The sequence below is a fragment of the Myxocyprinus asiaticus genome, chromosome 19, assembly GCF_019703515.2.
Source record: "Myxocyprinus asiaticus isolate MX2 ecotype Aquarium Trade chromosome 19, UBuf_Myxa_2, whole genome shotgun sequence".
NCBI lineage: Eukaryota > Metazoa > Chordata > Actinopteri > Cypriniformes > Catostomidae > Myxocyprinus > Myxocyprinus asiaticus.
Window position 1 is genome coordinate 3,843,324 of NC_059362.1, and position 16,489 is coordinate 3,859,812.

Below are 16,489 nucleotides of genomic sequence, written 5' to 3' on the forward strand. Positions count from 1 at the left end.
AAAATGTCAAGAGTACATGTCTGCTAAATCTAGGCAAAGTGTGACTACTTTGAAGATGCTAAAATATAACACAGTTTTGATTTATTTTGGATTTTTTTAGTCACAACATAATTCCTATAGTTCCATTTCTATTATTATTCTAAAATGTGAAAAAAAATAAAAATAAAGAATGAGTAAGTGACCCTAAACTTTTGAACGGTAGTGTATGTGTGTGTGTGTGTGTGTGTGTGTGTGTATATATATATATATATATATATATATATATATATATATATATATATATATCTTTCATTTTTTTATTTCTTTTTTATTTGGTAATTTAATTTAATGGATTTGGTAATGTTCCAGACATGTAAGCCAATTAAAAAAATTGTATATAGATTTGCGCTAATTTTAGTGTTCTAATAAAGCACATTAATGCTTTTCTCATAGTATTGTGTATTTACACAGATCAGCCACAACATTAAAACCACCTGCCTAATATCATGTAGGTCCCCCTCGTGCCACCAAAACAGCTCTAACCCGTTGAGGCATGGACTCCACAAGACCTCTGAAGGTGTCCTGTGGTATCTGGCATCAAGACGTTAGCAGAAGATCCTTCAAGTCCTGTAAGTTGCGAGGTGCAGCCTCCATGGATCGGATTTGTTGGTCCAGCACATCCCATAGATGCTCAATCGGATTGAGATCTGAGAAATTTAAAGGCCAAGTCAACACCTTGAACTCTTTGTCATGTTCCTCAAACCATTCCTGAACAATTTTTGCAGTGTGTACATTATCCTGCTGAAAGAGGCCACTGCCATCAGGGAACACCACTGCCATGAAGGGGTGTACGTGGTCAGCAATGATCTTTAGGTAGGTGGTACGTGTCAAAGTAACATATACATGAATGCCAGGACCCAAGGTCCCCAGGTAAACAACGCACACGCACCCGGTCGTCCACATGATCTAAAAGAAAATGTGATTCATCAGAACAGACCACCCTTCTTCCACTGCTCAATGGTCCAGTTCTGACACTCATGTGCCCAATGTAGGTGCTTTTGGCGGTGGACAGGGGTCAGCATGGGCACTCTGACTGTCTACGGCTATGCAGCCCCATATGCAGCAAGCTGCGATGCACTGTGTGTTCTGACACCTTTCTATCATGGTCAGCATTAAGTTTTTCAACAATTTGTGCTACAGTAGCTCTTCTGTGGGATCGGACCAGATGGGCTATCCTTTGCACCCCACGCACATCAATGAGCCTTGGGCGCACATGACCCTGTCGCCAGTTCACCGGTTGTCCTTCCTTGGACCACTTTTGGTAGGAACTAACCACTGCATACTGGGAACACCCCACAAAACCTGCCATTTTGGAGATACTCTGACCCAATCATCTAGCCATCACAATTTGGCCCTCGTCAAAGTCGCTCAGATCCTTACGCTTGCCCATTTTTCCTGCTTCCAACACATGAAATTCAAGAACTTGGTATTAATGTTGTGGCTGATCAGTGTATTTTTCATTTATTACATCATCTGCACAGAGGTTTGTGATATTTAAAACCATATTGAACTAACTTTACACTGGAGCAGTAATTAGGCACAAATTTTGCCATGGAGCGAGAAATGGACAATCTGGAGTGGAGCTGAGTGGAGTTCCTTAAAATGGAAACCTACCCAGCAGAACATGAAGTGTAAATGGACAACTGTTAATCAGGGCAAAAATCCATATAAGGCAACACAGCACTGCAACTTCTCATTACATCTCACACACAGCTCAACTTTCATTCCCATTCTTAAAACACACCAGCCGGAAGTTACACACAGAGTAGTCTGTGTAAGAGAAATGTTCATGAGTAAGTCTGTGCTGACAGTTCGGAAAAAATCTGTGCGTAATCAACACGACAAACGCAAATCCCAAATCAGGCACATACCAGTATCAAATGAACATTTTCTTGGCAGCGGCATGTAGAAAAATGTTTTACAACAAACATATAAAACATATAGTGTGCTTACAGGCAGGCAGGCTGTTTCTCATATAGGGCCCAAGCGAACTGAACGTGTTTCAGTGTGTTTGTGTATAACATAAAGCATTTAGTATAATTACGTGTTACGTCTTTAGTAGAACTTTAAACTATTTAAATAAAGCAAGAGGACTCTGAGTCTATATCAGGTTCTAGTCAGCCTAAGTATACTGTATACTGACCTAAAAAGTACAATTAAAACTTATCAGCAGAAAGGAGAAAATATTGAAAATCAGCTTAGTTTGTAGATGTGTATAATGAGAACAGCCCAGACTGGGACAGAGAGGAATCTTAAAAATATAATGCAAAATTGCACAATTGTACAAAATAAATAAAAAAAATCCTTTTATAAATAAAAATGAAAGAAAATGTGAAACAGTATTAACAACACATTTAAAAGGTTCAATGGGTTCAATTCAAGTTATGCTCTATGTACAGCATCTGTGAAATGCTGACAATTAGAACAGAAAAACTCTTCCCATAAGCAAAAAATGGAAGTCTAACAATGGAAGTCTATGAGAATAAATGTTAAAATATACAACATTTTCAATGAAATCAGTTACTAAAAGTAGGCTACACAATTAAGCTTTAATATTGAGTTTGAATATTATTTTCCTTGCCGATGCAGCCCTCGTTTCATCAGTAGAAAAGTAACTGCATTTTGATGAAAGACTACGAAAATACCATTTTACTCTTTAGAATAACATGCATCAAGACGAATCATGCCAAATAAGATTTTAGGAAATTACATAAGTAAATTCTGATGTCAACTTTAAAACTTGCAAAACATCCAGACACGCTCGACACAAACACTAAGCTTTTCTCCAGCCCTCCAACTGTTTCACTTACCTTGTGTGTAAGCAGCGTCGTCAGCACCCATGCTGAGTCTGCGCGGCTCTGAACTTTTGTCCCCGTGAGGTGAAAGCGGGTCAGAATGGTACAGGGGCTCTGGCTCTGAGTAATGGTGATCGGCAGGTAGACTGAGTAGGTTAGTGGGCTCGAACGTTGGAGATACCACTCCAGGAGATACAGCCGGGGGTTTATTGGGGGAGACAGTGATTTTAAAGGTGTATTTGGTGTTGGGCTGTGTTACCACCACACGAGGTGACGAAGCTGTGCCTCCAGCCCCCACAGAGGGTCGAGATTTGGGCGGGTGGTGGTGGATGTAGGCGGGGCCCATGCTCACCTGTAGGGTTGTTACAATAACAACATTTTAGTAGAATGTCCCAATACCAGTGAAATTTCTTGACTCTCAAAATAAATTTGAATACCACAGCCAAAATAGCCAATATGTTATTGAACACACTACTTTATTTTTAAAGTTAAACATTTATGTAAAAACTAACACATTAAAATAAAAGAATAGCATGTTTCCTTCGTGTTTTTCAATTAAGTAACAGTACTTCAAGTTGACAATGAAGCACATATGACTTATCACGTGAAACCACATTACCACATTTACTTTGAGGAGCGAGCACTGTTCATACTCAAATATGCATGTTCAAAAACAGCTGCATGTCAGACAGCATGCACATATGGAATTGATTCAGAAAGACTGGTATCATTACATCATTTTAATTTTAGTATGAACATTTTAGTTCAACTTTTGACTACCCAACTCACCTGGCTTCCCAAACCTCGAGAAGAACCCTGAAGTGTTGGATTGGCCGAGATGTAAACAGTGGCCGGGTTTCGTCCCACTCCGTCATCGGATGACGTGTTGGCAGAAATGTAGAACTTGGGCTGTGAACGAGGGGTGTTAGGAACGATGGCACTTTCATCTGATGGAGTTGTAGCAGCAGTGGGTGGAGATGCAGAGATATACACCGTGGGCTGGCTGCGGCTGAGTCCCGGACCTCCAATTGAGATTGGAGTTGAGGATCCGGTGCTGGTAGCCAGCGAAGACGAAGATGGACAGGACGAAGATGTAGGGGCGGGTCGCGGGGCGGAGCTGGATCGCAGGAGTGTAGCGGTGGCTGTGCCCGAACCTCCACCTCCTCTCTGAGGAGACTCCAACTTTATCTCAATCTGATTCTTCCGTGGCCCTGTTGAGATGTTCTGGATGTTGTACTGGCTAAAGGAGGACGAGACTGGGCCAGGAGTAGATGAGGAGGATGAGGAGGGCAAGGGTGATGAAGAGGAGGCATGTGACGCCACTGCCGAGGGTATGGAGGGGGCCTGGGTGTTGGTGGGTGAACTGATTGGCATGTATACATGTGAAGTCTGATGTTGGGTTCCACTCCAAGTACTCTGGGAACCTGCGGGATGGGTGATCTGATATATCTGCTGAGCAGGCTGTGAGGTGGGACTGTACTGCGCTCGGCCTTGTACCTGTCGTGTAGAGCCCGGCTGGGTCACATACGGGCGAATGTAGATCGAATTTGGACTGTTCAGACCCGATTGAGGCCCTCCATGAATGTGGAGGGAGGTAGGTGTATTTCGACCGGTGTTGGGTGCAAGTGTCACTGTGATAGGGTTGAAGCGTGGGGTCGGGTGTGGCCCATGACCTTTGCCCCCAATCTGGTACAGGCCAAGGTGCTGAGGAGGCTGGGGCTTGCGAGCGGACTCCATGGCACCAAACGTGCTGAGGCTTGTGGGTGTGTGTGTGGGCACGGACTGCGCTTCAGGCTTATAGAAGTCAGAGGCGGGAGATGGAGCATTTAAAGGCCCATCGCTCACACTTGGGGTGACAGTCCTGCTGCCATTCATCCTTACTACATCTCGCTGAACAGCACCATGGGTATTCTGTGAGACGCCGAGGTTCAGCTGGGTCATGTGATTGCGAAGGTCTGTCAAACTTTGGCTGCCTTCACTATACAAGAAACCAGGACTCACCTTGGCCAGGTACTTGCAACATGCAGCCAAATCGTTCTTATTCTGAGAAAGGAAGAGATGAAAGAAATTGACAAAGCAATCTGTCAGCATCAAATATGTACGAGAAAAATTATAATAACAAATCATATCTTTATGTCAGGATCAATGTAGTTACCGGTACTTATATTATTTCTCAATACATCATAAATGTACTTCTAAAAATAACCAGTTTTGTTTTAAAAAAAAATTCTTTAAAAGTCAACATAAAACATTGTAATAGGTAGTGACTTGATTTTATCCATTGGAAACTGTTTGGATAGTGCAAAGTTGTCTCTATATGTGGTTGAAATGGAAGGTTTGAAAAATAAGAGGGCTTGTTGAAATCCAGTTTTATCCTTAGAACTAACATTCTTAAGGCCCTTTTACACCAAACACGATATCTTGCTGATTTTGAATAGATTTTGAATAGAAACAATGGATTCCTATGGAGCCTTTCACACAAGGAACGAGCATTCGTACACCTACAAGGTTCCACGTTTAATAAAATGAGTACTTTTGAGGATGAAATACATATGTGGCCTTTAAACACAATGTGTGAAAAAAAAAAAAAGAAAAAAACAGATCCTGCAATTCCACAGGGTATCGCACACCGTCAGGTGGCACAGGAGATACATGATCAGTAGAGGGCAGTTGTGTCTCATTCTATGAACAAACACTGATTTCTAATGGCTTTATCAACCTGATAATATGAGCTAGAGGTCTGCACCCATTGATTATTCATGTATTACTTCAGGTTCGAGTCCGTATTTAATGAAAAATGTTATTATAATTATAAACTAATTAAATAGCACAGTGATCTGTGATTAATTGTGATTAATCATGGTACATGATGCATTAAAACAAACATTTAAAAAAATAATCCTAAATATAAACTTGGCAAAAAAAGAAACGTCCTCTCACTTTCAACTGCTTTTATTTACAGCAAACTTAACATGTGTAAATATTTGTATGAACATAAAAAGATTCAACAACTAAGACATACACTGAACAAGTTTCACAGACATGTTACTAACAGAAATGGAATAATGTGTCCCTGAACAAAGGGGGGGTCAAAATCAAAAGTAACAGTCAGTATCTGGTGTGGCCACCAGCTGCATTAAGTACTGCAGTGCATCTCCTCCTCATGGACTGCACCAGATTTGCCAGTTCTTGCTGTGAGATGTTACCACACTCATCCACCAAGGCACCTGCAAGTTCCCGGACATTTTTGGCCCTAGCCCTCACCCTCCGATCCAACAGGACCCAGACATGCTCAATGGGATTGAGATCCGGGCTCTTCGCTGGCCATGCCAGAACACTGACATTCCTGTCTTGCAGGAAATCACACACAGAACGAGCAGTATGGCTGGTGGCATTGTCATGCTGGAGGGTCATGTCAGGATGAGCCTGCAGGAAGGGTACCACATGAGGGAGGAGGATGTCTTCCCTGTAACGCACAGCATTGAGATTGCCTGTGAAGAGCACTTTTTGCCAGTCCTGTCTGGTCCAGCGAAGGTGGGTTTGTGCCCATAGGCGACGTTGTTGCGGGTGATGTCTGGTAAGGACCTGCCTTACAACAGGCCTACAAGCCCTCAGTCCAGCCTCTCTCAGCCTATTGCGGACAATCTGAGCACTGATGGAGGGATTGTGCGTTCCTGGTGTTACTCGGGCACTTGTTGTTGCCATCCTGTACCTGTCCCGCAGGTGTGATATTCGGATGTACCGATCCTGTGCAGGTGTTGTTACATGTGGTCTGCCACTGCGAGGACGATCAGCTGTCCTTCCTGTCTCCCTGTAGTGCTGTCTTAGGCATCTCACAGTACGGATATTGCAATTTATTGCCCTGGCCACATCTGCAGTCCTCATGCCTTCATGCAGCATGCCTAAGGCACGTTCACACAGATGAGCAGGGACCCTGGGCATATTTCTTTTGGTGTTTTTTAGAGTCAGTAGAAAGGTCTCTTTAGTGTCCTAAGTTTTTATAACTGTGACCTTAATTGCCTACCGTCTGTAAGCTGTTAGTGTCTTAACGACCGTTCCACAGGTGCATGTTCATTAATTGTTTATGGTTCATTGAAAGCATGGAAAACGTTGTTTAAACCCTTTACAATAAAGATCTGTAAAGTTATTTGGATTTTTACAAAATTATTTTTTAAAAACAGTGTCCTGAAAAAGGGATGTTTCTTTTTTGCTGAGCTTATGTACTTTATACTTTGCTTCTATGTTTACTTTGTCATTATGTTAAAAAGGTTTTTTTTTTTTTTTTTGTGGCTTGAGTTAATGAGACACATTTTGACAGGTATAAATCTTTGATAGAAGTATATGTTTACATGCCATAAAATCAGTGGACATGCTGTGATTAAAAGCTAAATCTTCAGTCGTTTTCCAGTGGGGAAAAAAAAGGATCAAATGGGCATATTCAATTCATATCAAGGTTTATTGGCAAGAAAAACTTAAGTGTACATTGCCAATGCATTACTAGACACTATGCATAAATACATAAAAAAATCGAAAGCTGAAGTTTAATTTGCTGAGGTTTAAATTCAGTCTCTATTGCACACATGCTGGGTCTCTCTTATGCGGGTTCACTTTTGACACTGGTTCAGATGTTTTCGGGCAATGTGAAGCGATATGGCAGCTTTCCTGTATCTCTCTAACACCTGGCTCACTGCTTTAGGTGAAGTCTCCATTCTCTGTGCAGTAATCCGCTCCCATGTTTATTATGGCTGGGACATGCGTCATGAGTAATGAGTAATGAATAAGTGCGCACTGCTCCACATAATTAGTTTCTGACTGTGCTAGTATGTGCAGTCGAGTCCAGCGTGTACCTCCTGGAAATTTGTATATGCCAATTTTAGCAACAGGAAGTGGGTAAAAACAGTGAAGTTTCAAGAAGTAAAAAACAGATACTGCATTTATTGTGCAATATTTTTCATATTATTTTGTGTAAAATAGTCAAATATTAAATCGCAGAAATTAACACATTAAATTTCCCAGTCCTTGTTTAAAAAAATAAACATTTTCATCTTTTCATTTTGTTCATGTTGTTTTTGTTTTGAGTGTGAATTATTCCATATATATTTTTGAAATTGTACAAATATAACTTTCACTTTCTTTGCTTTTAGGTATATCCTTCACAAATTCCCCAATGAAGATGTGATAACTATTTAAATTCTAGGAATGAATGACAATAACTTTTTAATAGCCCCTCACATGAATCTCCCTAATTTGCCCCTGCTCGACCTACATTAGGGTGATGTCAGGTAACACAGACACTTAAAATTATAAGCAATAAAATTATCATTATTGGATTATTACCTGACAATACCTCATAATTATTACCTGATAATTATTACATTTAAAGGATTAGTTCACCCAAAAATGATAATTCTCTCATGATTTACTCATTTTTAAGCCATCCCAGATGTGTATGTCTTTTCTTTTTCAGCAGAACCGATGTGAAGATTTTTATAAGCACATTTCAGCTCTGTATGTCCATACAATGAAACCGAATGGGTGCCATCAGGCTGCTGGCTGTTTGACGGTTCAAAAGTCTAACATTTGAATTAAATATTCATTACAATGTAGTTTACTGATTTCATTAATAAAAAATCCAGATTTTTGGACAGCTTTTGTTTATTATATATATATATATATATATATATATATATATATATATATATATATACACACACACACACATACATACATACTATATATACACTATATATATATATATATATATATATATATATATATATATATATATATATATTGATAAGGCTATAAAATGTAAAGATTAAAAACATAAGTGCTTATGCAGAGTTTAGAACCAGCAACACAATCCGTGTATCTTCCGTTCATTTCATATCCGTTTTGAAATAAAAAAAAAAAACGGAAAATGAAAAAACAACTTGTCCTTTTATTTATCAATTATTTGCCTTGGTAAATTATTCACTAAATCAGGTTTTTTCTCTTTTAAAAAAATGCATTATGCATTCGGAAAATTACGTTTTAGAAAAATGACCTAAATACTGATTATGTAAATTCAATTTTCCAATTATCTGTAACTCATCTGTTGGCTGTTATTTCACGAAATGTCCATGAAAGTTCACGTAAAGGCTAACGAGGACTGACACTTTTAACCTACTTTATGTTCTGCTGTTCCTATGAGGATCATAGATGCTGGATGTTTGTTTTATATGGGGACGTGGGGTAATGTAGCGAATAATTACCAGAGTTTCTACCTAAATTAAATCCCATGCGAATTGGTCATGCCAGTAATTTTTCTGGACTTCTTATGGACTGCACGTTCCTGAGCAGGTAGGCTATTTTACCTTCTATAAAACGTTCGGTAAAAATAACCCTTGCTTATAATCCCATGCAAACTGACATGCTGGTAAAAACCCAGTGAATCTGTACTGTCCAACCTGTGAACACTTTAACTTTCGTTGTTTCTCAAGTTATTCAAGTTCTGAAGTGGATGTTAGCCAAGAGTAGACACCAGAAATTGTAAAACACGCTTCACTTCAGATAACCTGCAGAAAACACTTGCTATTTCATTTGCATTGATGCATGTGTTTCTCAAGCTGTCGAGTGTTTATTTAGCCATGAAATTGTTTTTTGTTTTGTTTTTTCGGTTAAGAAAATGAGAAAAGTAGCTGGACTAGCAAGGAATATTGTGATTTTTCCCCTGCGTTTCAGAACGTATTTTGCAGAGGGACAAATATAATGTGAAAGGATTGTTCATATTTTATATTCAAAAGTGTAATATAGGATTTCAGACTCGCTAATATCACCAGTTCTGTTGTATTTTGCCAGATATTCCAATCAGTTTCTTCTAATAATAGCAGATACAGTATATGATCATGTTTAATATTTCCTGTATAATCAATCAGCATTGCCATACATTTTCTGATAGGTCAGTTACGTGGCGACAGTGTGTAAATGAAGAAGACCCATCTCTGTTATTTCTGCAGACATCGCTTAAGTCCCATGCAAATCGATGGTAAACTTAAAGACATCTGCAGTAATAACATACAGACATACGTCCGATAAACGAATCCCATCCGAATCAGGCTTTCCTTACCCTTTAAAAGTCCCATTACTGTATATCCCTTAAAATCACCATGATAACAATAATTTTTCAACAAAATTCCATATTTACTATACTATTATTAACCATCTGAATATTCATATCTTCTTACCCCACGTTAAATATATTGGGTCTTTTTTTAGATTTTCATTTTTCTTCTGTAAGTTTTAGTTTTGAGAAGAGAGAATAAGTAACAAAAATGAATCAATTTGTGTATGTTTGTTTTTGAAAAATAAAAAAATAAAACACCTGTTTTTTCATTATCCGATTTTTGATTTCAAAACAGAAATGAAATGAATGGAAGATACATGATTTGACACACTACTCTAGAAACTGGTTGTTTTGTACTGTATATTTTAGCTTTACCTAATATAAAAATTTACTGTATACTATAACTGTACTTACTACTGCTTGATGGTTCAGTTGATCTTTTTAACATTCCATGTAGCACCTGGTGGATATTGTGAGAAGTGTAACAAGTGTATTTACATTCCAAGAAACCCACCAGACGTTCCTGTGCGAGATCGTGTGATAGGTTGCATGAAGCTGCCTGGAAAAGTGTGTGTTTTCAAAGGCCACATTTATAAATAACTGGTTATGCTTAAGTGCCTAAGTTTTCCAGGTTAATTACATCTAATCTTTTAAAGATTTTCATAGTTTCATTGCACATAGCAGCAAATCAATTTTCAATATTCAAGAGAAGAACTGCATATTCTGCATTTTTTTCTTAGTTATGTCAATGAGATAGTCTGTATTTAGCTTTTCTTTGCTGTACTTAGACTCTCTGCACATTTTCCACTATTTTTCAGTACATTTACTGTGCATTTGCTCCAGTCTTAGTTGTAAAAGAGCCCAGATCTTTTGCCGCAGTCCAAGGTCTATGCAAGACTAGGCAACATTAGCTGTAAAGTTATTTCAGAGATAGTGCTAGCAATTACATTTTCATGAAAGATAATTTTCTTTAAAATAACGTGCACTGATAAATCGTGAACAATAAGTCTAGGACTATGTATTACACTGAATAAGGTCCATTTTGATTTCACAGTTGACATGCAGCAAAATGTGCTGGGGTGCCAAAAGACAGTTTTGGTCACATGAGATCTGACATAAACAAGACTGTTGCATGAAAATTACTTGCACCTTTAAAAATACCTTAAAAACTGAAGTGTGTAATTTCTGCACCACAAGCGTCACCAAACCAAACAGAGTGAAAAAAATAAAATTTACTTTCCTGAATACTCCCCACAACTGCCTTTGAACGAGAAAAAAAAAAAAAAACAAAAAAAAAACAGACAGTATTGCCCAAACTCACGCCACTGGTTGAGTGTCAGGTTGCTCAAAACAAACAGCATTTTTTTTTAGAGTGCCAAAAAGACAGTGTTTACAGTTTCTGATGAAAAATGTACAAATGGCTTTCTAATAGTTGTCTCTGTATTAAACTGGGAAAGGAGAAATTATATCGAAAAAACATTACACACTTTAAAGTCATTGTAAAATTCCCACACAGGACCATTTCCAGACACACAGGTAGAGTATTTCCGACTCACCTCTAGGACACACTGAGACACCACGTCCTCTGGAACTTCTGGAAACTTCTGGCGCAGGTGGTACAGAACCTGGTTATCAATCTGCTGGTTTCCCTGTGCCATTCGTCTACTGCCACAACAAAACGGACTCGACCACAGCACACACTCACACACACTAACTCAGCATCTTCTGCATTGGAGAGAGAGAGAGAGAAAGAGAGAAAAACAGTAAATACATTTGTGTGAACAAACCATTAAAATACAGGAAAAGCATGAAATGAAAACATGTGGGGCAGATTCTGATGTAGTAGAATAAAATAAAAAATAAGCTAAAAACAGCAACTACTATGTAGGCCCAAATGTAATCGGCAAACTATTTTCACATCTTCTGTACTCATTTTCTGCTCCTTTTGTGTTCAACGGAGGGAAGACATTATGTTTAATGACAGAATTTTCATTTTTGAGTGAACAATTATACTGAGTTGTGGACGAAAAGCTTTCAAATTCCGTGGAGCTTTCCGTAGAGATCTGCAGGCACAGACTGTGTGTAGGCCTTCTAATGAGTTCAGAAAGAGGGAAAGTGAAAGATTAATAAATCAACTAATATGAACCTACCCCTAACAGTCTGCTAAAGCACATGAACAAGAATTTCCTGCATTATAAATGTAGAATCTGCAGGCATGATTAAAATTGTGTGCAATACCCATAATCCTGCAGTGAAATTCAGGCCCTGCCCTTCGTGTTACTTTTAACCACATCATTTCAACACTTGCAGTAACAAAAACATTCCTCTGAAGGCTTGCTGATTCACAGAGTTCTTCCTCAACTGAGAGGGTTAGGTCAAATGATAATGCCTTTTCTGACTATTTCTATTTAATAATGTACTATGTTTTCATTTTTATATTCTTATAATCATAGTTATTATTTTTATCATTATTATCTTTTTTCTTTTTTAGTCTGCACTTTTCTTCTAGATTGAACAGCACTTTGGTTCAACTCCTGTTGTTTTTAAATGTTCTCTATAAATAAAGTTTGACTTGACTTAAATATCACACTGGAATAACACAAATGTTGTCTGACTAACAAATTAAGGCTTTAAACATTAGACTTTTGTTCTTAACAGTGATGTGCCAAGTTTTGCTTTGTGGACTGGTACAAAATACTGAAATATTATAAAAGCAGTTCATGAAAGCACTGAGCTCTGACAGCAGGAGATGTGACAAGTAAGGATTCACAGATTGTGATAGTCCGATTGTGCCTAGATTCTGTGCCAGTCTTTCTTTAATTGCAGCATGCACAAAATCATACATACACTGCAATTCTAATGAATGAGCACTTGCTTGAATTGTTGGCAATTCTACAAATTTTAGATATGCTGTTATTCAGATGAATATGCTGGTTTGTTTTAAAAATGTTCATGAATTACATGTGTATGAATATTAAGGTGCCCATTTTCAAGGTTCGTCACAGTAACACTAATACCAGCAATAACAGTTTAACCTTCAATAATTAAGGCAACGTCTACATTAATCCAGATTCATTCGAAACGCTCTGTCCACACTGCTGTTTTTAAGTATGTTCCAAAAGTTGCTCGTCCACACTGAAATGTATGAAAATGCTTAAATCCCCTTACTGCGCATGCAAAAAAAAAAAAAAAAAAAAAAAAAATCGCTGTTGCATATACGGCTGAAACGCAATTGTACTCGTGTTCTGTCACCAAACACCAATTGTGAGTAAACGTTCCGTCGCCTTTGATGGAATGCAATGTGAAGGCTGTACAAAGTAAAATGTATCTTTAAAAATGCTAATTGAAGTGAATATTAGGCACAACAGCGCTGCTACAACATAGGCAGCCATCTTGATTGTTTTGGGTTGAATGGATCACATGGCTGTGTCACATGACAACAAATAAGTAATCATTTTCAGATACACTACCGGTCAAAAGTTTTGAAACACTTGACTGAAATGTTTCTCATGATCCTAAAAATCTTTTGATCTGAAGGCGAATGCTTAAATGTTTGAAATTAGTTTTGTAGACAAAAATATAATTGTGTCACCATATTAATTTATTTCATTATAAAACTAAAATTTAATAAAAAATAAAATAAAAGTTTTTGAAATTGATGAATTGGACCAAATAATAACGAAAAGCAGCCAATAAGTGCCCAACATAGATGGGAACTCCTTCAATACTGTTTAAAAATCATCCCAGGGTGATACCTCAAGAAGTTGGTTGAGAAAATGTCAAGAGTACATGTCTGCAAATTCTAGACAAAGGGTGACTACTTTGAAGATGCTCAAATATAACACAGTTTTGATTTATTTTGGATTTTGTTTAGTCACAACATAATTCCCATAGTTCCATTTATGTTATTCCATAGTTTTGATGAGTTTACTATTATTCTAAAATGTGAAAAAAAATTATAATAAAGAATGAGTAAGTGTTTCAAAACTTTTGACCGGTAGTGTATATCCATTTTCGCAGTCCACACTACAAAACGAAGTCGGCGTTTTCAAATGTATCCACTTGGGAGAGCATTTTCAAAAAGCTCAGTTTTTGCTGACAAAAACACCATCTCAGTGTGGATGGAAGGCCAAAACGTAGAGAAAAAGATGCATTTTTAAACTAAAATGTATTAAAGTGGACATGGCCTAAGCCTCTTCACACATATGCTTAATAATTAGTGATTTGTGTAACAACAAAATGCCAAAGATGGTAAACAAATCATAGATACTAATATTACACACACTGAGAACTTTATTAGGACCACTATGAATCTAATAAAGTGCCCGACATGGTCTTCTGCTGTTGTAGCCTATTCGCCTCAAGGTTCGAAGTGACCTCATCAACAAGGCGTTTTAGTTGTTTTAGAGGCAGATAAAGTTGTTACAGATTAAAAAAAAAAAAAAACATTTTTTAAAACAATTAAAACAAACCTATTAAACAACTATTAATACCATTTTCATGTTAAATGTACCGGTAAATGAGCTCCATTTTGATTTCATGTTGACATTAACAGACATTTTTGGATTGTTTTACTCATCAGAATATAAGATGTTTTGTGTGGATAACGCTCTGCCCACAGACCATATTCTGATTAATGGCTTACTGCTGAAAATGAAAAGGACCTGTAGGACTTTTATACAACATGAAGAGGGTCTTCAGGTCTGGAAATGAGGATGATATTAACCTGAAGCAAGCTAGACTGTGTCAGCTCTGAGAAACTTCAGCACAGCATGAAGAGGGTGCAGTGTGGAATCAGGACCAACACCCGCTACATACAGGCCTGTAACATGGTGGTATAGGAAACATGCCAAGGTTTTGTCTGTCAGTCAACATGACAACCTCTCTGAGAACACAACCAAAGCCCAGACTGACTGTCTCTGCTGACCAGGTGAGGATTCACTATGCTCAGATTTAGAGAAAACAGACTATTTTATAATGTACATTTAGCTGGACAATCAAAAAACTTTGAAGCCATTTTTCTCAGTTTCAGTGTTGGCATAGTTACTGCATTTTGGCATTGTGTGGCAGCAGTGTTGTTGGGTTACTCAACACCTGTTCTTGCTCTCCCTGAACCTGAAGGAGGTATATTCCTTTGAAACCTCTCTGAAACCCCTTTTCCGTAGAAATGGTGCTGGTGTTCAGCAAGGGGATCTGTGAAACTCTCTCAGTACCAGCCCTCTTGAGGTCAGTGCTCCGACATATGGTGCGGTATCCATAATTCTGGATTCAATAGTAGGGCTGGGCGATAAAACAATCTTGACATTCATCTGGGGGAAAAAAATCCTCAATATTGATAAGAGTAGCTTTCGATTTTTAACCTATGAACTACATTGAGACCAGGAGTGCTCATCACATCGATCGCATGACAACCACTGGTCAGTCTTGATAAAACTTTTTTGTTATTCAGATTTGTATTCTTTTATTCTTTTCGTGGAGGTTCCAGAATTAAGGTACATTTTCTTTACAACTTTTTAAATCAAAATAGACATTTGCTCATCGAACAAGGAAAAGAACGCAAGTCTTTTTATTTCCTCGCCTCTGTAGTCGCGTGCCGTTTAACTGACAGGTGGCTTATGTGTGTGTGTTTTAAATACGTGTGTGCTCAGAGAGGGCCTGCACTGTGGATATGCGCCTAAATGGGACAAAACGCAGATTTGTATCAAAATGTTGGACTTGATGTGTAAATGTAACCTAAGGCTTTGTACACACTGCAGAAAAAATAAGAATTTTTAGACTAACAGTTCAAACTGCAGGTTATATGTGGACAGATCGGATTTTTTGCTTGTTCAGACTGCAGTCGCTTTTGCTAGCACGTCCACATTAGTTGTCATGTAATGCTGCAAATTTGTGTCTGTTCACCATGCATGAGTGTTTATCAATGGATGTTTTTCATGAGGGGATCCAAATATTTACACATTCTTCACAGAAAATGGCTTAAAAACAGAAGATGTAGCATATGCAATGTTTATTGCTGCTAGGGTTTACAACTGTCCCGTTTTTGCCAGATGTCCCGTATTCATCCCAAACGGGACACGCCTATTATTTTAGCAGGTAGTGAAACATCCCCTATTGAAGGCTTAGTATCCCATATTAAAGCATAAAAGGGCCGGACAGCGAGACTTTTGAAGAGGACACCCGTCCTGTATTAAAGCGCTCAAAATGCTCAAGCGCCCTGTAACATACAGTATATGACATATGGGTACGTTCCAATCAGAAGACAGTCCCTCATACTTCACCTTCCACTGTCGGAGGGCTGATAGGTTTAACAAAACAGTCATGCTGAACTCGCTTTTTAAGTTATTTTTATTGAAAATTGTCTTGTAACGATCCCACAGCATGGCCATCATTATTGTTTTCCCTTCTAAATTTCCTGTAAAGGCATCGTTTATGCCATTTGGAATGCAGTACATGTCTTCTCATCGCAATACATGCATTTAGAAAAATCTGATTTTAATTGGCTTGTAAAAATTAGATTTTTTTTGTGTTTTTGTCCTGTTCAGACTACAAA

General features: G+C 38.1%; 1 protein-coding gene across 3 annotated transcripts in view; it reads right to left on the reverse strand.

The window, feature by feature from the left end:
* The window catches only part of tab2 (TGF-beta activated kinase 1 (MAP3K7) binding protein 2), an 86,310-nt gene that overhangs the window by 17,504 nt on the left and 52,317 nt on the right, over positions 1-16,489 (reverse strand). For all 3 annotated transcript variants that reach the window (XM_051644834.1, XM_051644833.1, XM_051644832.1), the window contains exons 2-4: positions 11,496-11,664; positions 3,624-4,877; positions 2,850-3,186 (exon numbers count right to left, since the gene is read on the reverse strand). In XM_051644834.1, the coding sequence (XP_051500794.1) occupies positions 2,850-3,186; positions 3,624-4,877; positions 11,496-11,597 (1,693 nt within the window). In that variant the 5' untranslated portion in view covers positions 11,598-11,664. The remainder of the gene's footprint in view (positions 1-2,849; positions 3,187-3,623; positions 4,878-11,495; positions 11,665-16,489) is intronic.